The sequence below is a fragment of the Balaenoptera physalus genome, assembly GCF_965194825.1.
Source record: "Balaenoptera physalus genome assembly, chromosome: 5".
NCBI lineage: Eukaryota > Metazoa > Chordata > Mammalia > Artiodactyla > Balaenopteridae > Balaenoptera > Balaenoptera physalus.
The window spans coordinates 60,455,213-60,479,711 of record NC_138884.1 but is presented as its reverse complement, the minus strand read 5'-3'; the positions used below and the strand labels follow the sequence as shown (position 1 = coordinate 60,479,711).

Here is a 24,499-nt window from a genome sequence, read left to right as displayed (position 1 = left end):
AAACTGGCTTAAAATCAGTTTTTCCTATGAGAGTTACGAATGGTTATTGACATTTATCAGTTGGCATTCTTATATAGAGAAGAGTTTTTCCTTCCTCGACTTTTATTTTAATTTAGTATTGGTATAGATTTATGAATTCTTTTTTCCCCAAAATTTAATGAGTTATAATGCATTCTTGTCATTATTTACTTTAGTGTCAAATTGTCCCATTGGTTTCTATCTTCTTTTGACATGTTTTTGAAAATTTCCTTAGTTTCTGGCATGGTGCTCTCAGCTTATTTTATAGTTTTCATGGATCAGCCCTGGAATTATTCATTTCTTTAAGAAGCTCAGGATTCTTATAGTAGAGAAGAGTGTTTAAAACTCAAGGTGTGGACACAAAATGTGCTCCAAGGGCACCAAGTAGCTACTTGGTTGCTACTGCTTTCAGGTCCTTTTAGTAGACATAATTAAGAAATAGATTTCTTCTTTTACATCATGTACTAAAAAATATTTCCATATTTAGGATCATGTTCTTAATATAGATTCCCAGAATTTGAGTGATTGGTTGAAATAACATGAACATTTTAGTGTATTGATTCTTATTATAAACTTGTTTTTCAGAAGCTTTGATTTTGTGGGTACTTGTTTTGCTATATGTTTACCAGAATTAGATCTTAATTTTTTCTTTTTTCTAATTCTATCAAGTATATAAAAATTATATATTTTAAATTTAACTTCCCTTGATTACCAGCAAAATTTAGCGTCTTTCTAGTTATGTTTCTCTTTGGTGAATTATTTATTCTTGCCCTTTCTCTTTTAGCATTTGCAATATTTCAAGATTTTTTTCTTTTTTTGGTTGTCTATTTGGCTAGGCATTGTGCATACTTAACCTGTGGACTTTTTTTCTAACTCAATAGATTTTTCCAGTGAAACACTGAGATAATTTTTTCCTAGTTAATAATTAGCAAAAAATTCTGCAGAGTGATCAAATAAAAATCAAATATGAGGTATATGAGAAATAGGTTAAACAAGTTACTTTTTTACTAATAGTGTCAAAGAATAATATAAAAACTTGATTTTCCTCAGTCACGTTACTTTCTTTTGTGAATGTGATATCTTAAAAAATGAAACAGTTAAAACTTACAGGTTTTGTTATTTTCTTTTTCTTTTTGACTGAATCCTTAACCCTGCCCACAAAGCCTCAAGATGTAGGTAAGAAATCTACTTATATATCACCTAAGGAATGACTAAGTTGGGATAATTTCTATTTTTTAACTTTGTTTTCTTTCAATTTAATTTTTCGCTTGCTTTTTTCTCCCTCTCCCTAGTTTACATATACTGATCAGATATCCTGAACTAACCTTCCCAGATATTGTATTTTGGTGATCATATTACCCTATCTATAGACAGAGACAGTTATCACACCCAGCAAATGGTCACCGGCCTTATGGTAGTATAGGAAATGTTGCTGGGGAGATATAATTTGGATTTGAAAATATTAGTATTTCTTGCAGATGTGTATAGTGTATGGTAACAGTGGAACATTAGATATGAGTTAAGATTTTTTTGGAAACTTGGTTGTTCAATGTATCTCCCAACTAGGTGGTAAACACCATAAGAGTATGCAGGACCTTGCTTCTTCCAACTGTACAGTTTGTAAATCTCCCCAAGCCTGTACATTCCCCAAGCCTGGCTGATGCAGTGTCAGCCTGGAGGAAAAGGTGACTTTTATATTTCTTCTGCTCAAAGGGGGAACATTTTGAACTTCATCTGTTCAGAGGTGTCTTTTTGTAATCCCTCTGGCCTGAAAGGAGCATATTTTTGTACCTCGCACCAAGGTGCTGTAAGTGATGCCATGGCCCTGAAGATGTGGATTGTGTCTTAATTTGGTACCCCCTACAGTGTCTGCTAGTGAGCCCAGTTACCGGGCTTGAAGAAGGGTAGTCATTCTTGAGTTTTCCTTATCCTTTGCCCCTGTAACAACTTATTAAAAAATCCTGTTGATTTTTGTCTCCAATATCTTTTGCATTCATGTTTTCCTTTGCACTTCCATTACTCCTACCAAAATTCACGTCCTGCTGATTTCTCAATAGGATAATTGCAAAAGTCTCCTAATGGGCTTCTTGCCTTTTTCCACCTCATCCATTCATTCTTCCATCCATCTATTTGACAAATAGTCCTCATCACTTTCTATTTGTCAGGCACTGTAGGAGATCCCAGCATATCAGACATACCACTACCTGCCTGGTATTTCTTAGCATATAGAAATGATGATATTACTGTTCTATAATAAACATTTTCAGTGGCTCTTCATGGCTTCCAGTTGGAGCCCAAACTCCTCAGCTTTATATGAAAGATCTACATAATCTGGACCCAGTTTCTTTCTATCTTAGGTTCCATTAGTCTTCTTTATGACCCACTTTTTCATCAAAGTGGATTAATTGACTTTCCCCAAAGACATCCCAGGATTTCTTACCTTTGTGCTTTTACTCACACCATTCTCTCCGCATAGAAATATGAGTTTCCTTATTTCTCAGCTAGCTGAAATCTTGTACATTTTTTTCAGACTCAACTCATATGCACCTCCTCCTATACTCCTTTTCTGGTTCCTCACCCAGAGATCATAAAGCATTCCTGTCATATACTTACCCACGTTACTTTAGAATGTCATATAGATTCTACATTGGATTATAGTCATGTTCATGAGTCACCTGCACTATGAAAGTACTTAGGAACCCAAGATCCAGGGGGAGATGTTTTAGTCATCATTGATTGCCTCATAGTATCCAGCACAATGCTTTGCAAAAGTAAGGACTGCATGAAAATAGTCTATGTGAACAAATGTAAATGTGCTCTGATAAGTATATGCTCACTGGGAGGGAATCAATGATTTTAGACTAGTTGAGAGAACACTTAAATATCTGTGTCTGACTAGCACTACAATCTGTACTACCACCAGCAAGCTCTGGTATCTCTTGTTGGGCACAGTTGTGGCATTATATCACTTAACAATGAACCCACATAATACTTTTCTAGTCGTACGTGACACTTAGTGGGGAAATGGTGCTTGTATTTGACATTTGTGGCTGGGGAGCCATCAATAGTAAATCTAAAGTCTGGTCAGTGTGAGATTAATTCAAGTCATTTCAACTTAATGAATATTTTTTGAGCACATGATCAACTGTGATTAAGATCTAATATTTGGTTCATATGATGTCTCTTCTTCATGTTAAATACGCCAAAATTATTTTCTACCATCAGTTATCTATTTTATACTTTATAAATTTATCACATATAGTTATTTATTGGGAAAATGTTAAAATACCAGGATATATAATAACCTGAATATCTTTGCTTTTCAGATGATGTCAGTATCACCCAGAAATTTATAGAGGATAATATTGGATATATGTGAGTTTCTCTAAACTCATTTTGATGATGATGGTGTTTACTATAAGCTTATCTGGTACCTTCCAGAAATGTTAATGCTTCTCAAAAGTTATGTAATTAAATATAAACCATATCAAAAAATAAATACAGTGTTAATCATAAAATTCAGATGAGGCAATTGAATTGTCAAGAAGTTGTAAAACTTATAGCCTTCACACTTTGATAATTTCCTGAGGTTAGTCTGCAAGTGGGTGTTCCTATGAGTTTTTGGTTGGACATAAATCGAAATTCTGCAGGTCATCATTGTGTACTCTGTGTGGACTGTTGCAGCACCATCATTGCATTTGCTCAATATATTCAGGAGGCATCCTTTGAAGAAGTAGAAATGTTGGTAAAAGCCATGACAGAATACAGAGATAAATGCTTGGCTGACATGACACTCCCAGAGTGTTCAAAATTAGCTGTAAGTAAATTGTTTGCATTTCCTAAACAAACAAGCTTATTTGTCAACACTGAGAGAATTTTTGCCTTGGAAATATAAAAAGAAAGATGCTCTATGGCCCTCATTTTTAGTTTTTAATTAAAAAATCTTTTTTAAAAAAAACAACAGAAATTTATTCTCTGACAATTCTGGAGGCCAGGTGCCTAAAATCAAGGCGTTGTAGTCTGTGCTCCCTGCAGAGGCTCTAGGGGAGAATTTGTTGAATGCTTTCCTCTTAACTTCTTGTGATAACCAGCAATCCTCAGCATTCTTTGACTTATAATTACCTCGCTCCCATCTCTGCCTCTGTCATAACATGGCCATCTTCTCTCCGAGTCTCTTCTCCTTGCCTTATAATGACAGCAGCCACATTGGATAAGACCCTCTCAATAACTTGGCTCTATCTGCTGAGACCCTATTTCCAAATAAAGTCCCATACACAGGCATGGGGATTAGGAATTGAACATAACTTTTTGGGGGACATTTTTCAACCCACAACAATGAGTCTCTGGCTAGTCTCATTACAAGATTCCAATAACGAATTCTTCCTCCACCTGAATGAATTTGGACCTTGAAGCCAACTTGAGAATGAGGAAGAGTTAGTTTCATGTACCAACATAGTGGTCAAAAGCTTATGTCTCCAGAAGGAAACTAAAAAAGCTGAAATGTACAGGGGCCTGAGGAGTGCTATTTTCCGCCATCTCTACTAAATCACCACTCAAATGTGGTTTTGGGGCAGAATGAGAGTCTCTGTTCAAAATATATATTTTAATTTTATCTGTAACCCAGAGAAACAATTAATATAGGAACGGCTCATAGCAGAAATCATGGTGAGGGAGGTGAGTAATGCAGATCTTAGATTTCTAAAAGCATCATCTCTCGGCGTCAGGAAGGAGAAATCTGGGCCCCTCACTTTTTAAAAAAAATTAATTAATTAATTTTTTTTTTGTTTGGCTGTGTTGGGTCTTCGTTGCTGCATGTGGCCTTTCTCTAGTTGTGGCGAGCGGGGGCTACTCTTCATTGCGGTGAGCGGGCTTCTCATTGCGGTGGCTTCTCTTGTTGCAGAGCATGGGCTCTAGGCACGTGGGCTTCAGTAGTTGTGAGGTGCAGGCTCAGTAGTTGTGGCACACAGGCTTTGTTGCTCCGTGGCATGTGGGATCTTCCCAGACCAGGGATGGAACCTGTGTCCCCTGCATCGGCAGGCAGATTCTTAACCACTGTGCCACCAGGGAAGTCCCTGGGCCCCTCATTTTTATTTTGCCTGACTTTAGTATTTAGGGTAAGGCACTTTCCTAGGAGATGCAATTCTGTGTAATGATGCACAGGAGCACTTGGTTATGAGCTTGCAGTCCACGCCGTAAGTATACAGGCAGGAAGACAGGCAATAGCCTGGCAAAGCGCACGGAAGTCGAGGTACCTTCCTTACCTGCCTCTCTCAATATGTACTCTGCTGTCACACTCCCTCTTCTTGGCCTCCTCCCAATAGAGTCACCATCTGCATCTCTAGAAAACTATTACTAAACATTACCACTAAATACTTCACCAACACATTACACTCTGACCCTGTCACCTTGGAAGAGAAGGAAAAAAGCCATTATGTAAGAGAAATGTAGGCAGTAAAGAAATAGGCAGAGGTTGAAGGGCCTCAGGATAGGATAGAGAAAACTTCCCAAAGTGTGGGATGGTTGTCAAGGGTGTGGGTAAAGATGCTCTTCCGGTAATATTGGGAAAATTTGGGAATCTTTTTCGCAAAGGGTGACACTCACCACTCATTGTCTCCACTGTGTCATCTCAGAAGGTTGAAAAATGTCACAATGAATAAAAAATGTCTTTTACTTTTCTGTTGTCCAGAATGATGTTTTACTGGAAAATATATGTGCTATGGAGGGACTGCCACAAAAGCATAATTTTTCACACTGCTGCCATGAGGCTGACTTTGAAAGAAAACATTGTTTCCTCCATAATAAGAAAGCTGATGTAGGATTTTTGCCTCCTCTCCCTACTCTGGATCCTGAAGAGAAATGCCAGACTTATAAAAATAACAGAGAATCTTTTCTAAACAAGTAAGTTTAATTTTAGTAGAAAAATGATTTAATTGAAGAATTATTCTTAGGCTAAATCCAATATCTCTTCCAAAGGATCATAGCTGTGTTTCTTGATCATTTAGTTCATTCAACATGCATTTGTGTGTCAGATTCTGTGGTCATTGCTGAGGAGATGAACAATATATGAAACCTGCTTTCAAGATCCTTTCATTGTGATGTGTATTTTCTAATGGGATGAGCCCCAGAACTGAAGGGTGTGCATGGCACCAAAGTTCTACTGGAGGAAATAATATAGTCTTTCAATGGAGAGTTATAGCTTTTACTAAGGGTAAACATTACATCAATGGATGTTTAGCAAAAATCTGTTTTCAGTAGTGCAGTAGTTGTAGAAGCAGAGACTTTTTCTGGAAAGCTTAAACCACAAAGCTTGTTTGAACATAAGTGATTATGATCCCTGAATCTTGGATAGAGTGTGTATAGGTAGCTGTTCTTTGAACCTGAAAAGGAGAGATGCCGACCATCTGGCATGATAGGGGAAGAAAAAGAATAACCAGAGCCCCGTGTTCATGATTAGAATGGCAATCATCATTCCTCTTTGGGAGTTGGCAACATCAGTGATACAACTTTTATTGGAGACTCGATAATGCTGCCTTCCATTGAAGCCTTCAGTAATGGGAAATCCTTCTTCCTCTCACCTTTACTTTCACAACATGTTCTTCTTGTCTTTTTAAATCTTCTCTTTTCCTCCCCTTGTCTACCATTCCTTCATTACCTTCCTGTTTTTTTCTTTCCCTCCTTCCTTCCTTTTTTTCTTTTATAGTTATATCTACGAAGTTTCCAGAAGGAACCCCTTTGTTTTTGTCCCTACACTTCTTACTGCTGCTGCTCGTTTTGAGGAAATGACTAAAATATGTTGTGAAGAACAAGAAAAAGCTAACTGCTTTCGAACAAAGGTGGGTATTACATTTGTTTTCTTAAAAGGACAAGGATTCATCCCAAACTGTAGATCTTTACTTAAAATTAAATTATAGCAAAAGAGTTGTTTACCATTTAAAAACCATTCTCTTGTCACTTTTACTGGTTTTTCAACCCATTGGCCACCTGCTACTGATCTAAATTTCTTATTACCTGAGACCCTTGAAAGACAATTGCCCATTTCTAGGGTCTCTCTTCTGGCTTTGTCTTCCTTGTGAATTGGAGGGAAATGCTAGTGAGTAAATAACCAGGGTAAAAATGGCATTTTGTCTTCTATCTTGGACAAGTCCTCTTTTGACTACTTTTAAACTCTTTTAAAGTCCTCTTTTGACTACCCATAAAACTGAATCATCCTGGTAGAGATGGACACGCTCACAGCACTCTTCACCACTCATCTTCCCATCAAGTATAATTCAGTCATTGGGAAGACTAGCCCCACCTTTATAATAAGCCACAAATTTATATTTTGATATGTACATTTCCTGAGATAAAAACCCCATAATTTTCTGTTTCTGAGCAAAGTTTGGAATCGTTTGGTTGACATGTGGTTAAGAAATAAGAGAATAGTGGGATTTTGCTCTTGCTTCAACAGAATTTCTCTTTATCCTTCAGGCAGAAACTTTCATACAATATTTAAAAGCATTATCTTCTTATCAAAAAAATGTCTGTGGGGCACTTATGAAATTTGGACCACAAATCTTAAAATCTATGTGAGTTTCATAATAAGTATTTTGTTTCTACTTGTATTTTCTTGTCTAAGTCCCATTTTTGTTAAATCATTGATGACTTTTTATTTATACTCTTCCTAGTTCCTCAAGGGTTTTGAGGTGGGGCTCAGTCTGGGTGGATTACTCAGACCAGGACATTAGGTCCGGTTGAGAGAAGACCTGCAAGGTGGGGAGACTAAGAGAGAAAGAGGACTACTTCTGAGTTAGTTTTTGGTTAGTTGGGAATCTGAGTGGGTCTAGGAGTTCTGAACCTGAGTTTTAAAACATTCAAGTGCTTTAGACATGACTTATCCATCCATCTTTGACTTTAATGACTAGGAGACTACCCTCTAGGGATAAATTTTATTTTACATGCTTACCCTAGCCAACTAGCAATGATGCTAGTGCAATGTTTTGTGAAAAATTCTGAGATTTCACATAGATCAGCAGGAAAGGATTCTGTGATGAATAACCTATGCCAGCCATGGGCTCACAACAAGAAATTGTGGTCCTTAAAAGAAGTGTTTTGCTATAACAATTATGGAAGAGGGCACATCTCTCAGGCCCTTTTTTTCCCAGTCCTGATCTGGGACTCTAAATATCAACCTAGGGTTTTCAAAATGATCATGTGGGCCATGCAATGTAAAAATATTGGTAAAGCCATCAGTGAAAAAAACAAGGGTACTACATGCTTACTGAAGCTATTTATACTGTATTAGCAAAGAGCTCCCTCTTGCCTTATTTGTTGTTCAAGTTGTTTTAGTGGTTTATCAATTCTATTTCCAGAAACATTGCTGTACTTAGTCAAAAATTCCCCAAGATTGAATTTAAGGAACTTATCTCCCTCCTAGAAGATGTTTCTTCCAAATATGATGGATGCTGTGAAGGGGATGTTGTGCAGTGCATCCATGGCAGGGTAAATATTCTATAAAACCAAGTAAAAATAGTGATTTTGGGGGTGGCTATTTTTTATTTTGAAGTTGCCCTAATGTGTGGCTACTCACCACAATAAAATCAGAATGTTGATAAATTGGTTGGGATTAACAGATAACACTACTGTATATAAAATAGATAAACAACAAGGACCTCCTGTATAGCACATGGAACTATATTCAATATCTTGTAATAGCTTATAATGGAAAAGAATCTGAAAAAAGAATATATATATATTCTTTTATATACATATATATTCAGTTATATATATAACTGATACACTTTGCTGTACACCTGAAACTAACACAACATTGTAAATCACCTATACTTCAACAAAAAATAAATTGTTAAATAATGACATAAAATAAATAAAATAAAAAATAAAATGTTAACAAATAAGACCAAATAAAACTTTGGAACTTTTTATACATGTGATTGTTTTTAGATTACTCAGAATATTCTATTTTATATGGCTAAATGCACATGACATAAACTCCAGGAATTTAGAATTTGTGGACATTAATTTAGGCCAGACTAAAGTTTTCTTTAATATTGCAAATACTCTTTAGTTATATTAGAAATTAACAGTAAAGCTCAGAAAATGATTCATCTTTATGTTTTTAAGAGCTGCTTTCTCTGAGTTTCTTCAGGCTATTTAGGAACAGTCTTTCCAGAAAAGTAAATATGTTAATTTAAAATAACTCTTACTCTAGTCTTTAAAGTGATTCTCTAATGACATATACTGGTAAATATATTGTTGACCTAGCTGAAGTTGTTCATGCATACGAGGGTAACACAATTTCATTAAAAATATCCCGACTTCTTAGTTGAAATTAGGCTTTTTCTTAGTGACTTTTAATTAGTCTTACTGTTTTAAATTCACAAGGAAACATCATGTTAATTAGACAACTTGAATTTTAGAATATGAAGATATGTACATTTTATTTCAAGTGGCGGACAGTAGATATCACCAAGAATTATTTTGCCCTTAACTGTATTTCAATGAAAAGCAATCTCACTCGCTATTTACTTTTGTACTGTTTGATTGTTTATGGGGATGTTGGTTTTATAATATTAAATATAATGTACTGAAAGGATATAATTGAAGATTTTTCCGTGAAGTTTGGAGCTGAGACTAAGGGATCATATTATATTCTTAATATTCTTTTCTTTGATGGTTTTATGTAGAAATAAGAGGAATAGAATTGTAATTTATTCAAAATAGAAATTAATTCTCAGACAATAAGAGATGTGTTGCCTAGAGTGATGATGGCCTTAGGTGAAATGTATATATGTTTGCAAAGACGGGCTCCCTGGTTCTAGACAGTTTGCTGGAAACATGGTGCCAGCCTCCTTTCCATTTCTCACCTCAGCCTAGAGCTTCATCGCATTCCTTATCCTCAGTGTTCCCCAGAAGAAGATTCCAGGCCAGGGGAACAGCTTGAGCAAAGTCAGAGAGTCTGGAATAGCCTGGTGCTTTGACAGAACTCAATGTAGTTCATGGGACGCTAGGACAGAGAGTAGGAGGAATGTACAGCCTAATTCTGGAGGGTCTGGAGAGAGGACTAGAGGCTAGACTAGCTTTTAAAAAATTATCCAACTAATGTGTAAGCAAGATAGCTTCACCCTCTCCCTTATTCCCATAACTTTATATGGAGGTCAGAATTGGGTAGGGAGAGTAGGGAGAGGGGAGAGAGTAGGGTTTACTATTTTGTACATTATTTGATAATTTGAACAGGTTCAAATGAATAATATCCTTAGGAAAATGGCAACAATGAGCAGAATATCTCCTTATGTTTGAGAAGCCTTCATCTGGCAGTTGCTGAAGTGGTTCATTTGTTTACCATTCTTTCATTCGCTTATCAAATATTTCTTGAGTTTCTACTATATACCTGGCAATGTGGTTTCAGGCCATAAGAGAAGAAATCTAGGATTATAAATATTACAGTAACATGTCTTTGGTGGCCCTCATTAAAGTACAGATGAACTCTTATGGGAAAGAAACAGCATTTAGAATTTAAAATGCCGATACACCAGTGGAGTAGGGGTAAAGTATTTAAAAGATTAATACTTAACAATGAATGTCAACTTATGAGTCTATTTTTCATAATTATATCATCTAAAATCCTGAGAAATAAAGCTTGCCTTAGTATGAAAGTTCATTGTATTCAATCAATACAAAATTTAATTATCTATCAAATTAGCTGATGAAACAAGTCCGGATGTTATGCACATGGTTGATTTTGCGTTGAGTTTTGAAGGAAAATCCAGCCCTGAAGATATTATGAAAATAAAGTCATTTCCCATTCTTATTTGATACAGAGCAAGGTCATGAGCCATATTTGTTCAAAACAAGATTCCATCTCCAGCAAAATCAAAGAGTGCTGTGAAAAGAAAATACCAGAGCGCGGCGAGTGCATAATTTACTCAAATAAAGATGATAGACCAAACAACTTACCCCTAAGAGAAGCAAAGTTTACTGAAAGTGAAAATGTGTGTGAGGAACGAGATGCTGACCAAGAGAACTTCATGGCCGAGTAACATAACTCTATATTGACATTTATCAGGCAAACAGAAACTTTGGATTTGACCTATTTTGGCTAACTTGGGTGGAAGGAATAGGGATCATTTAAATCACATAAGTATTGGGTCTCACATAATTTTAAGAGTCATGGCTATCGATTATAGTCTTCTTACATGATTTTAAGAAAATGCAACTGTGTCATGATATGATGGCTAACATTTATTGAGTACTTGATATGTGCCAGACAATGGGCTGAGTACTTTATATGGATTATTTATTTTAATTCTCATACAGTCATGTAAAATAAGTGTGATTTCTCTCAATTTTCAGATGAGCAAACTGAGGTACAAAGAAGTTAAGTAACTTGTTCAAGTTTCACAGCTAAAATATGACAGAGTAGGGATTAGACCCCAGGAAGTCTGGCCTGAGAAGTTGCAGGCTTACCTGCCATGCTCTGCCCTCCCCTGCCGTCCCTCCCCCTACACAGCTGCCCAGCTGTTCAGGGGAAGACTAGTTGACTTGGAGCCAAAAGGACTAGATTTGAGTCCTGGTTGAGTCAGTGGGACAAAAATTAACCTCTCTGTATTTTAGGTAATCATATATAAAATTCATATAAGAATATTCGTTCATTCCAAATATTTTGGTAATAAAATATAATACAGGGACTTTACTAGGTTAGACAGGGTTCTTATCCCCAGTAAGCTTTCATCAATAAGAAGTGTGATGTGAGAAGAGATAGCCTCATAAATAAATGAGTAAAAGAAATGCTCTTTGATTTCTGATAGCAGATGATAGGTAATGTGGGGACAGGGGAGGAAGTCCCTGGGGACCATGGAAAGGCTTGATGGGGAGGAGGTACTGGAAGAAATTTTAGTAATCTGGATAGAAGGAGTAGAGCACAGATAGAAGTGTAAAACTGCTTGGTGTATATGTGGTTGTGAATAGGGTTTCTGCAGTGAGAGAGGAGGGTAGTGAGAGGTAGATGGGTCAGATCATACAGGCATGCTAGGTAATGAGATGCCACTGAAGGGTTTTCACTGAAGAATAAGGAAGGACAAAATCACTTTTGTTTTTTAGAAACTTCATTTGGAATGAATCCCAGTTTGGGACTTAGGTGGTTGGTAAGTAGTTTTCAGACTCAATGAGATGGGAAGTATGGGGGAATGTTTTGTGGGAAAGAGAATATGTTTGAATCTGACCACCTTGACTTTGAGGTGCCTGTGAGGTAATTAATTGGAAATGTCATAATTTTATATATGAACCTGGAATTCTGGAAGGAGGTCTGGATTGAAGATACAGGTTATTGAATACTCACCAAATTTTCAGTGCTTCCCATCTATTAACCAATTTAATTTTCAGAACGACCTTCTGAGGTTAGAACACTTTTATTATCCTAATTTTACAGACAAGGAAACTGAGGCACAGAGGTTAAGTAACTTGCTACAAAGTCACACAACTGATATGTGGTGGAGCCAGGATTCAAATGTAACCAGTGCGGCTTCAGACTCCTGCTCTTATAACCACTGCGCTCTATTGCTTCTCATGAGTCATGAACGCTAAGTCAAATTAATCTAAATGATAGATGCAGTGCGTTTCACTTGTACCTGACATATGCTTGCTAAATGGAAGCAATTTTCATCCTCGTCTTCATCCTCATCATCTCCATCACCATCACTATGACAACTAAAATAGGGTTTGAAGCCTGGGGAGAAATGATAGAGCAGCAATGAACATGCTGAGCCAGAAATGTTTCAGGTGCAGTTTTTCTGGATGCAAACATTTGATGCAAGACCTCAGTGGATCTGCCAGGCTGGGGTCGGCTCCCAGGGGTTTTTGTTTGCAATATTTTGGTGGTGTGTTTTTAGGTATAATTTTGTTCCTGGAGAAAGGTCCACGGCTTACATGAGATATTAAGGGGAACACTTGATTCTCTGAAGGTTAAACACCACTGCTTTAGGATATGGGAATGTATCCCACAAATGGGATTGAGAAAGCAGGTGGGGAAGCAGGAGAGATGATGTCAGAAAAACCAAGATTAATCAAGAGAAAAAGGTTGCAAAACAAAAAGAGATTAAAAAAAGTCCCTTGGACTCAGAAAACTCTTGTGAGGTATTGCTCTCTCAAAACATAGACCATTTTTACTTAATTTGAATGAATAGAGAAGATACTTTTATGAAGAAGATTGTAAACAGCACAGTCGAGGTAGTTAAAGAAAACACCTCTCTTTTGAGAAGAGAGTCAGCTTGGTTTAAACAAGAATGAAGTAGGCATCCTATGGGACCTAGGTTCAAATTTTATACCTCCATTAACAGCCAGGTGCTTAACTGGTCTGAGACTTAGTTTCCTCAGCTATAAAATAGTACTTATCTTGAGGGTTAAGTGAAGTTAAATGAGAAAGTGTTTTATAAAGGGTAGGAAGCCTATCTTGGTCTCCTATGCACAAGGCTTGATCCAGTGCCTCGCACCTACTAAGGGCTTAATAACTGTTAGCCTCTTCTCTCTCCCTTTCTCACTTTTTCCCTAAATCACACCCACATATACTTCACCGAGGCCATGGAAACCTTCGCAATGACTTAGGGTGGCAGGAGTGATTATTCCCATATTTGACAAGTGTCAGGATGAAGGAATGAGCAAAGGCTGCTCGACAATCTCTCCCCAAGTTGGCACCAGGGGAGGGGAGAAATCCATATTCCCACCATCTCAAGATGGAGGTCTGAATGCGTTTTCCAACAGAATTATACTCGATATGTATTTTCTAAAGTATTGGTGGCATGATCTACTATTTCTGATGCTTTATGGATTAAATCATTCTAACAATGAATGCTAAATACCTTTAATCATTCTATCCCTCCAAGTAAAAGGATTGTTAGTTTAAAACATAATATGGAAGAGAGCCTTTGTAAAATGATCTCCTGTTGTCAAAATGTCCTCTTAAATCATTCCCTGACCAAACCAGAGGAGGAACTTAGCATTTGAAGACAGACTCAGTATTAGAAGATCTCTCTAGAGTAAAAGATAGCAGGATTTGGTGTTTTGCTCTTTCCCGAAGTTCTAATATACAAAATATTTTACACATCGCAGGTTTCTTTATCAATACTCAAGGAGACATCCAGAACTGTCCACACCAGAGTTGTTAAGAATTGCTGGAGTGTATGAGGATCTCCTGAGAGAGTGTTGCAACACGAAAAACCCTCCAGACTGTTACAGACATGCGGTAAGTTCCATCCTAGTAGGCTCAGAGAATTAAATAAACAAAATAAAACAACAAACATTTAAAAACGATCAAAGTTTCACTCTGGTAAGTTGATCATTGGGAAGACCAACATCATCGGTTTGGGTTACTCATAAAGTTTTGAACTACAAATCCTGTGTGTTGATGCAAAAAATTCTTCCCATTAAACATTTATATTTTTATTTATGTACTCTGTAGTTTCTTCGGCCAATTCAGTTTTTTGTTATAGTGAAAGTAATAAATGATTATTAAAGCTGATTAAGAAAGTATCAAAATTTACAAAGAAAAAAATAAAAAATTTCTGATTCTGTCACCAAGAAATAGCTATAATTAACATTTTTTCATCTTTTCTCTGCATATATGAATATATTTATATGTGTGTTTAAAAATAAGATTGGAATAATACTTTCTTAAGAAAACTTTGGATCTGTTTTTATTTATTGGCATAAAAAACATTTTATGTTATTAAACAGACTTTAAAAAATGTACTTTATTTTACATGACGGTATTCCATCATAATAATTGATTTAAATTCTCTCATACTGTACGTTTGAGATTTTGGACATTTATTTAGCTTTTAAAAAATTTTATTTGTAAGTGACCCTAAGTATCTCATTCCATTCATCTTATTCATATTTATGGTTATTTTCTTAAGACAGATTATCAGAAGGAAAATTATTAGGTCAAATTATATAGACTTTAAAATAAAAAATATTTGATACAAATGGCCAGGTTACTATCTAGAAAGTTATTACCACCATATAGTTCTATAACAGTGCTTGAAAATGCTCATTTTACCTACACCTTCACCAACATTGCACATAGAAATTAACTTTGCTAAATAGTGAGCATGTTTTAAAAATTTAATTAATTTTTTAATGAAGTTAAACTTTTCCCATATGATTTTAGCTACTGTAGTTATAAATTTCCTGTGAACAATTTGTTCACGTCTTTTACCCATTTTCCTGTTGAAATTAGCATTTTTTAATATCAGTTCATATGCACTTTTTGTGTATTATAGAAATTAATTATTTGTCATTTTTGATTTGTTTCTCATTCATTTGATAAGTGTTGCTTTTGCTTTACTTAAAAAATTACCTCCACTTGCCAAAAATGCCAGTTTACACCCATTCATATTTGAGCAAGAAGTAAGAAGACTTAAGTTTTATCCAGCTCTACCGCTGTCCCTAACAAGGAGGTCTGTTCCTGACCCTTAAATGAATCATAGTGCTAGAAAATTCTCTTTATTATATGGAGACACAATTCGTCCCACAGCATTCATCCACTGGTGTGTAGTTTTCTCTCTAGTGGTCACTTAGTAGATGTCCAATTTTATGCCACGTGAGAGAGAGTTTGTCAAATATTTGAAGACAATTATTGGAGGTTTTAAGTTCCAATTCTAAGTGATGAAAAAGAAGATATAAAAAAGATACACGTGATTAAAAATGTTCTGTAGCAATACTTACTCACTGGGTGATTCTAGGCAAGCCACTTGACTTCATAGGACCAGATAACTTCTCTGGCCACTTCAAAGTGAGATCAATATGATCATTGTCTGGGAATTCCCTGGCGGTCCAGTGGTTAGGACTTGGGCTTCCACTGCAGGGAACACGGGTTCGATCCCTGATCGGGGGACTAAGATCCCACATGCCGTGACGTGGCCAAAATAAATAACTAAATAAATACATACATAAAAAAAATAAACAGCTTGTCACCTCTTTCTAAAAAAAAAAAAAAATATGATCATTGTCAACATCAGATTTGAATTTCACTTTGCAGACTGGAAAGCTCTATAAGGTAATGACACCTCTACAAGGTAATGATAATGAAAATTTTGAGCTTTCAAATTTAGCAAAAACCATATCTATAACTATAACTTAAAAATTCAAATTCTTACATATATAAAAACTACCCTCAATTTAATGAATAGCATATGATAATGAGAGTTTGAAAATGCTATATAAATTAAAAAAGCAATTAGACAAGTTGACTTGAAGCTTATGATTAAATTTTAGATAAAATGTTCATAAACATGATTGTTCGTATTTTCAGGAAAACAAATTCAATGAGACAACTGAGAAAAGCCTCAAGATAGTACAGCGAGAATGTGAACATTTTCAGATTTTGGGGAAGGATGACTTGAAATACCAGTAAGTTGTTTGCACAAGTCGGTTAACGATGGTGACCAGGATAAAATAAAGAGTGCCACAAAGTGTCAAAATCTTAGCTCAGTCTTTTAGTTATGACAAGTTCATAAACTCTGGGAAAGAATAAAAACATAAAAGTCAAGAAGGCACATCAAGCTGTCATATTAAGCCCTTACCAGAAATGAGGTTAGAAATTGAAGACATACAGGATTCTGGACAAATTGATTCTCTAATGCATTAGTTTTTGTTTGGACTAGTCTTTCTCACTCCCAGCCCAGAATTTCTGGATTTTACCCCATTTCAGGAGTGTGGGGTGGGATGGAGAAAACTTCAGGTTGTTATAATTTTCCAAGGAAGAATTATTTAAGGAAATAATTCTTATTGAGTAAAAAAAATAATTCTGGATTTACTTAACACTTTAATATTCATTTTTAAGTATTCTTGTGAGCATTCACGAATAGTATGAAGTTTGTTCTGGATTTTCTTAATTAATTACCATGCTAATGTATTGTGTGTTGAAACCAAACATCTTCAAGTCACAACAAAACACAGCTTAAAAAATATATTTTCACTATTTCTGCAATTGGGCTGTTATCTGAGAACTCAGCCCATTAAATATCTTTGTTTACTCCATCTCAGATTATCCTTTTCCAACATGTATCTATTAAATTTTCCCTTTGAAATATTTATTAACTGCTCAAGGGATTTCAAGCAGGATTTTACATACTAGCCAAGATATTTTCTTCCAAGGAGCTCCTATACTCACAGGTGAAGAAGGATGGGCAAATCTGAGAGTTTCTGAATTATCATGAAATTAGAAGGAAACTGAAACACAGCGATCTAGGAGGCAGGGTGCAGGAACACAGGGAGTGAAGGGACAGTTCTCTACCACTTTATGAGAGAGCTGAGGTTCGCATTGCCCTTACGTTGGTTGTCCCTAGCCTGGCAGGGTCGGGGCTTCAAGGGGCTAGACAAGGGAAAATGGGTACCTGATTTTGTCCAGAACAAACAGACAAATGTTCTTTCAGCTACCTCATCAATCTCACAAAGCTAGCCCCCCAGCTCTCCACTGAAGAACTGACCTTTCTTGGCAAGGAAATGGTGACAGCTTTGACCACCTGCTGTACACTGAGTGAAGAGTTTGCCTGCGTTGATAATTTGGTGAGCCTGGCCCATGTGCCTGACTATTCCTAAAAGAAAAAAAAAAAAAAAAAAGGATGCTTTTGCACTCATTGATTTATAGTGATTATCCGTCTTCCTCTCTTCATTGTTTTCAAGATTGTTAAGCAAGGAAGGTCAAGTTTTATTTTTGGCTTACTGTGTCAAAATCCTGAGAAGCAAAAGAGAAGTCTTAAATATTTGCTTGGGATTCTCCAAATCATCTTTATTACTTCTTATTTATATTAGAAGCAATTTGTTAGAGCAAACCACTTGGAATCATAGAATTGTTTCAGAATGATAGAGAAAACTTCATAATCTTAAGTAATGGGATAAATTCTCTCTCTTGTCCCACCAGGTCAGTAAGAGAATTGCTGCTTCCAGCCCAGTTCGGGTTGGGTGTACCTTTTTAGGTCTGGGGTGGACAGTACGTGGGGGACATCCCAGAGGGGACTAAATCTAAGGGCCACAGTGTCCTGATGCCATTTTCAGTTGGCTGTTTGCAGCTCTCTGCTCAAAATCACAAATCTGTGTATATGTTAACAAGAATTAATCTCTAGGCATTTAAATTGCTATGGCTTGAATTTTTGTTATAATGTCATTTAGGACCCCAGCCTCTACTTTTCTTTGCACGTCGTTTCATGTTACAAGTGCATGGGGTTTTCTAAGTTGACCGTGATATTAGCACAAACTAACAATTCATCTAGCTGTATTTCAAAACTCCATTGCAACTTTCATTGGTATAGGTGGACTTAGTTCTTGGAGAGTTATGTGGAATAAATGAAAATCGAAGTATCAACCCTGCTGTGGACCACTGTTGTAAAACAAACTTTGCCTTCAGAAGGTCCTGCTTTGAGGGCTTGGAAGCCGATAAGACGTATGTGCCTCCATCTACCTCTCAAGGTTTATTTATCTTTCACGCAGACTTGTGTCAGGCTCATAACGAGGAGCTCCAGAGAAAGAAAGACAGGTACAGACATCCTCTACTGTTCACCTCTTTCTCAGCCGGAAGACATATCATATATTAATGAGAAGGTTTATTGTAATGGATATGTGATTTTGGTGTTATAATCCTGTTCTTTCTGTCAAACTGTCCAGTCTGTCCAATTATAAGTTAAAACCGAGCTAGTCTTTTCCTTTGCTAGAGCCTTGGAGTGTCCAAAAGACTATATTTGAAAAGGTGGGTGAGAGTAACCATAAAAAAGCTCATAGAAGGGTCATAATGAATCAGATTTTCTTGAGAGGATGTCATAGATGTTTGCTCTGAGAATCTCTCTTAGTGTCTGAAGATAAGAGAGGCCAAAAAGGAACACGAATTTTGCTTTTGTTTTCTCAGGCAATGCTATAAATGCCAAGGAATCAGATCTTTTTTTTTTTTTTTTTTTTTTTTTTTTTAGATTAAGCAGTGTCTGTATCAAGTGGAGTGGAAACAGAATTCAGTTATTGAGAAAGGGGGAATAGATGTTGCTTTGGACATGAATTTTCTAGAGACAGCAAACGTAGTCACATATTCTACAGTATTGTGCATATTGAAGACTTACTATATGTTCCCATATTTTATACAATTTCGTCCATGACTACGTAACTCTCCAAAGATTGTTATAATGGAATCCATCCTGTGTGTTTAACAGGAAAGTTTCAGGACATCCTTTCAAAAGTGGAGTATTTTAACTTTTTACATTCACCCAAATGGAGATTCCTAAGACATATGATTCTATAACTAGCCTTTTGGAGAAGAGGGCTGCAGAAAGAAATCGTTAATTAATTCTGTTTGACATCACTGGGTCACAGGTTTCTTGTCAACTTAGTGAAACTGAAGCCTGAACTTACAGGGGTGGAGCTGCAGTCATTGCTGGCGGATTTCACGAATGTGGTGAAGAAGTGCTGCCAGGCCCAGGGGCCTGAAGCCTGCTTCAAGGAAGAGGTATTTCCAGCTCTTTTCCCCCTGAAATCCAACTGGTATTCCTGGTCAAACAAAAGAAACCAGAACTCCCCTTAGGACCCCGCTTCCTCCCTGCAATGTCTCCCAGGCTGAGGCCTGAGAGCCCAATCGCTACACAACTAAATATGCAGACGTCTCTCTGACAGGGTTTTGGCACCATCTCCTTGGTGACAACATGGTGTAAGAAAAGGTGTCAGGAAATCATAGGTTCTATGCCAGCAGTCTTGGTCATGTCACTTAATCTGAACTGTGGTTCATCTTCTTTAAATGAGGGCGGTAATAATTATCCTTGAATTATACCATCCAGTTGGTTAATAAATAGTTAATCTGACTTGCAAAGGAGATCATATCAGTCTCAAAGGGAGGGGAGCAGGAAGGACATCAGGAAGTGATGAGGTCTTTCAGGGGGTGGCTGTGTCACCTTCCTGGCCCTTGTCCCAACATCCCCTGCTAGAGAATACCTGTGTGTGAAGTGAGGAGGTGGCAGAGAAGATGAGAGGAGATGTGTCCCCTGCTGGTTCTTGTTCCAGGAACCTCAGGCACCTGTGAGTGTCGGCCCCAGTGGATACTCCTTGGAAGCACCTTGCCCACTGTTTCTTTCCTAGTGACACCCACTCCCCTCCAGACTCACTCGCAACTCGTGCACACACACGTACTTCGTTCACACTCACATGCTTCATGCACACTCACAGGCACACACACACACACACACACACAGAGCTTTCATTCTGGTTGAGGGCCCTCTGTTTTTCTGAGTGAGTGCTTAGTCTGGGAATTTTTTTTGGCACAGGCTACTAGTTTTTTTGAAAAACATGCTTGATTTCATTAGAGGGTATTAGTAACATCTAGCATTCATCCGGGTGAGTGTATGTATTGAGACCACATAAAGGGAGAGATGAATTCCCTGGCAGTTTGTAAGAGGCTGGGGTGTCTGTTTCCAAGTTCACCAGAAGAAATTGTTCATTGTCTCCTGTACAACATAGGAGTGGTTTAACTTTTCTTTACAAAACTCAAGACAACATGCTTCTCTAAATTCAAATAAAAATGTCTTAAATTTTTCTTTTCATTTTTTTTTATTGGAGTAGAGCTGCTGCACAATATTATATAAGTTACAGGTCTATAATATAGTGAGTCACAATTTTTAAAGGTTATGTTCTATTTATAGTTATTATGGAATACTGACGATATTCCCCATGTTGTATAATATATCCTTATGGATTATTTTATATTTAATAGTTTGTACTTCTTAATCCCCTACCCCTATATTGCCCCTCCCCCCTGCCCTCTCCCCACAGGTAACCACTAGTTTGTTCTCTATATCTGTGAGTCTGCCTCTTTTTTGTTATATTCACTAGTTTGTTGTATTTTTTAGATTTCACATATGTGTATATCATACAGTATCTGTCTTTCTCTGTCTGAGATTTCACTAGGCATAATGCCTTCCAAGTCCATTCTTATTGCTGCAAATAACAAAATTTCATTCTTTTTTTTTAATCTCTGAGTAGTATTATGTTGTATATACGTGCCACATCTTCTTTATCCATTCATCTGTCGACGGACACTTAGGTTGCTTCCATATCTTGGCAATTGTAAATAATGCTGATGGGAATGAACGTTGGGGTGCATGTATCTTTTCAAATTAGTGCTTTTTTTTTGGACACATATCCAGGAATAGCATTGCTGGGTCATATGGTAGTTCTATTTTCAGTTTTTGGAAACCCTCATACACTGTTGGTGGGAATGTAAATTGGTGCAGCCACAGTGGAAAACAGTATGGAGGTTTCTCAAAAGTCTTCCTATGTGTTTTTATTTCTTTTTTTTTCTCTCTCAGGGTCCAAAATTGTCAGCCAAAAGTCAGGTTGCTTGAAAAACATCAAGTAAAACTCACCAAAGGTAATAACTTCTATCTCAATCAAAGGTTAAATGTATTGGTAACTTATTTGGTCATTTTGGCTTTTCCCTTCTCATGCTTCAATGTCAATTTCTGGCTCATCCCCCATGCCTTACACCTAACAGACCCCAGTACTGGTCCTGTAATGTTTCTCTGAGTATCATTCACTCCTTATGGGATGGCACAGCTGCATTTGTGCTAGCACCCTCTTACTGTCCCAGCAGTTTTCTGAATACCTAAAGGTATCCACTCTTCTGCCCTTCTGCTACTACAGTCAGATGTCTGGACCAGGAAGGAAAGGCAACCGAATCTATGAATGTTGACAGGGAGAGGAGGGTGTTGGGATGGGCAGACAGGCCTCAGTAAAGCTGTTCTAAGAGTCCCTTGCTTCAGTATTTACATAAAAGAAAAGTGATATGTTAGGGATTTCAAAAAAGTGTATAAAGGATCTCTTCTTCCCTGCAGTTTGTGTAAGACGAATTCACAAACTTTAGGAACAAAATGTCGAGTAGATATAGCAAGGATGTTCAGTGTCCAGGAAGAGAGACCTGGACCTCCACAGGGAGTAGGTTTGGATCTACAAAAGGCAAAACATAGTTACCACTAACAGTTCTTTTTATATACATGACTTTCCATCACCCAAGTTATAACATTTCATATTCTTTTGCTGCACAAGATACTCTTTTTCTTTCCAGGTTTCGGAGAAAAGAGAGGAAGACCAACATACCTGCTTCCTATCTGTCCTGTGGTGAATTTCATTTTCTGAGAAGAACACAGTAAAAAATTCTCCTGTAATCATTATCTGAGATCATGTTATTGCAGCAAGCAATAAACAACAACATTATAAAGTTATTTCTCAAAGACTAATTGTCATGTGTCAACTTGTTAACAAAATTAAACAATCAAGAGTCATTCATTCCTTCAGGATCTTTGGCTCATTGGCTAAATCTACTACTTTATGGAAGACAGGACTCTGAAATAGCAATTGTGAGGGCAGAATCCTCACAGATTCTGTTCTTGATGCAACTGGGAAGAAAATGGGGAGTTGTGGGCATGCCGCATGACCTCTACTACTACTACTACTATTACTACTACTACTGCTATTACTAGCTGGGATTGAATGTTTTCAATGTAAAAACATTGTCGTAGGTACTTCTAATGCATTACCTCATTTAACTGTAACAACTCTATGAAGTAAACCTTTTTTATTCCCATTTTACAGATAGGGAACCTGAGGCTTGGGGATATAAACAAATCTGTTCAATGTCATATGACTAGTAATTGCCAGAACCAAGGTTTGAATCTGAGCCCTCTAATTTCAGAAGAATATTCTTAGCCACTGTACACGCTGCCTGTGTATGGCCGTGTTGTGGGTGTCTTATAAAGTCTGTTATTAAGAGAAGGGGAAAACTGCCCAAGCCATCTGTGACAGTGACTCTTTTCTCCCCACATCCCCACTCCATGCCAAAATTGCTATTATGCTGGAGCTGTAAGCTTGGCAGTGACATCTAAGGAGAGGGAGTGGTAGGAACTGGGAAGCCAGGAAATGAAGGTTGGTCATGGGATCATGGCTTGATGATCCTAGCTGTTCTCTAAACTTTTAAGGTTTTTAGTATTTCAATGTCTGAAATGAAAGATGATGACCATCGAAGAGATAAATACATGAAAATATTCAGAGTTCTTTTGGTTTAACATTTAGAGCATAGTGTTTGGGATTCTCATTCATTTATCAACAAATATTTATTAGATCCTACTGTGTGTCAGACATTGTAGATGCAAATATGAGGCAATTAGACATGGTTCTTAAGTCCTGTTGGGCAGGGGAGAAGGATAGTAAGCAATCGCATACAGTGTCATAGGTGCAGGATGGAAACAGCCCCTGCTGTGGGAGCACATAACACCCGCACTCAATCTAAGCTGAAGATGCAGGTGGGTGGGGAGCGGGGGGATTATATTCCTTCTGCCAGTAACTTGCTGTATGGCCTCAGACACAAGTACCCTACGATCTAAGACTCCCATTTCTTGGTGTAGGGTGAAAGAATAATCCCCACGTCACAAAGGCTTTAGAGAAATGTATTAAATTACTATATAAAGTATCCAATACAATGGCGAGCAGATAATAGGTGTTTAATTCATGAAGCTATTTTGTCCTTTTACCATTTTTCCAAGCACTCTTGTTTATTAACAAGGATAATAAGGAAGAAAATTTTACTTAGATCCTGAATAATAAGTTTAGCAAACAGAAGTGAAACAGAGCAGAGTTTGCTAATTCAATTTTGTACCTAGTAGTGGATTCTGCTATGTGTCTGGTGCTATGTTAAGAGCAGCAGATATGAAACCAGAGACCCAGGAAACTCTGCCATCACAAGACTCTATTATCACAGAGGAAATTGCCGTGCAACTCTCTCCACTGATGTGCCAGAGAACACACTGAGAGAAGGCGGGTAACCAGTGTGATGTGAAGAAAGGAAGGAGAGGAATGTTTTATTCAGAAGTCATGCTTTTCCTGGAGAAGAGAGGATTTGGAACAAGGGCAAGTCACACTTACTCTGTATTGCTCAGGCAGAAGCCATACCAATGAATAGAACGTACCTGGACTCACTCGATGCAGGAAGACTTTTCTAGTACTAGAGATCTTTGGAAACGTGATCAGCCTCGGGTGCTATAATGAGGGCCAAGAGTGCACGTGCATGAGCCATCACCACCCAGGTTTTTGGTGGGATCCAGGGACCCAGCCTTGCTCTTTCTAACTCTGTTTCTATGACTTGGACTAGAATTAGGTTTGCTGTAAAAATAATATTTATTAAAAATCATCATTGTGTCTTGTACTTGGACACCTTCCATTTTTGATCTTAAAGGTCAGCATGGAGATCTTCCTCTCTTAGAGAACAAATTCTGTGCTGTCTTTTGAATTCTATCACAAAACCCATTCCTTTGCCTTTGCTTAAATAATCCCCACAGCTTTTCTTTCCTCTGGTCTAAAATTCTGTTATTAATTACTAATAAAGAACTTAACTTTTTTTATGTCTTCAAGAATCTCTTACTGTGAAAGAAGGATTACCATGAGAAATTAATTTTGTCCAAAATTTTTA

General features: G+C 37.1%; 1 protein-coding gene across 2 annotated transcripts; it reads left to right on the top strand.

The window, feature by feature from the left end:
* Positions 1-32: 32 nt before the first annotated feature.
* Positions 33-24,427, top strand: AFM (afamin). Of its 2 annotated transcripts, XM_082463797.1 has the most exons (15): positions 33-1,194; positions 3,345-3,393; positions 3,703-3,835; positions 5,705-5,916; positions 6,719-6,851; positions 7,486-7,583; positions 8,367-8,496; positions 10,836-11,050; positions 14,119-14,251; positions 16,322-16,419; positions 17,445-17,577; positions 18,321-18,544; positions 19,366-19,498; positions 21,348-21,409; positions 22,103-24,427. In XM_082463797.1, exons 1-14 carry the CDS (start codon positions 1,107-1,109, stop codon positions 21,381-21,383), a joined length of 1,815 nt encoding a protein of 604 aa, XP_082319923.1. In that variant the 5' UTR covers positions 33-1,106; the 3' UTR covers positions 21,384-21,409; positions 22,103-24,427. The 2 variants fall into 2 exon arrangements, with proteins under 2 accessions (XP_082319923.1, XP_082319924.1); XM_082463798.1 differs by lacking the exons at positions 33-1,194; positions 3,703-3,835 and having other exon boundaries at positions 3,365-3,393.
* Positions 24,428-24,499: the final 72 nt, after the last annotated feature.

Excerpts from the sequence above, each read along its gene's own strand:
- AFM (XM_082463797.1), top strand. The coding sequence starts at position 1,107 with ATGAAACAGTTAAAACTTACAGGTTTTGTTATTTTCTTTTTCTTTTTG. Across the intron at positions 16,420-17,444 it reads AAGGATGACTTGAAATACCA|CTACCTCATCAATCTCACAA; the intron begins GTAAGTTGTTTG and ends ATGTTCTTTCAG. Across the intron at positions 19,499-21,347 it reads AAGCCTGCTTCAAGGAAGAG|GGTCCAAAATTGTCAGCCAA; the intron begins GTATTTCCAGCT and ends TTTCTCTCTCAG.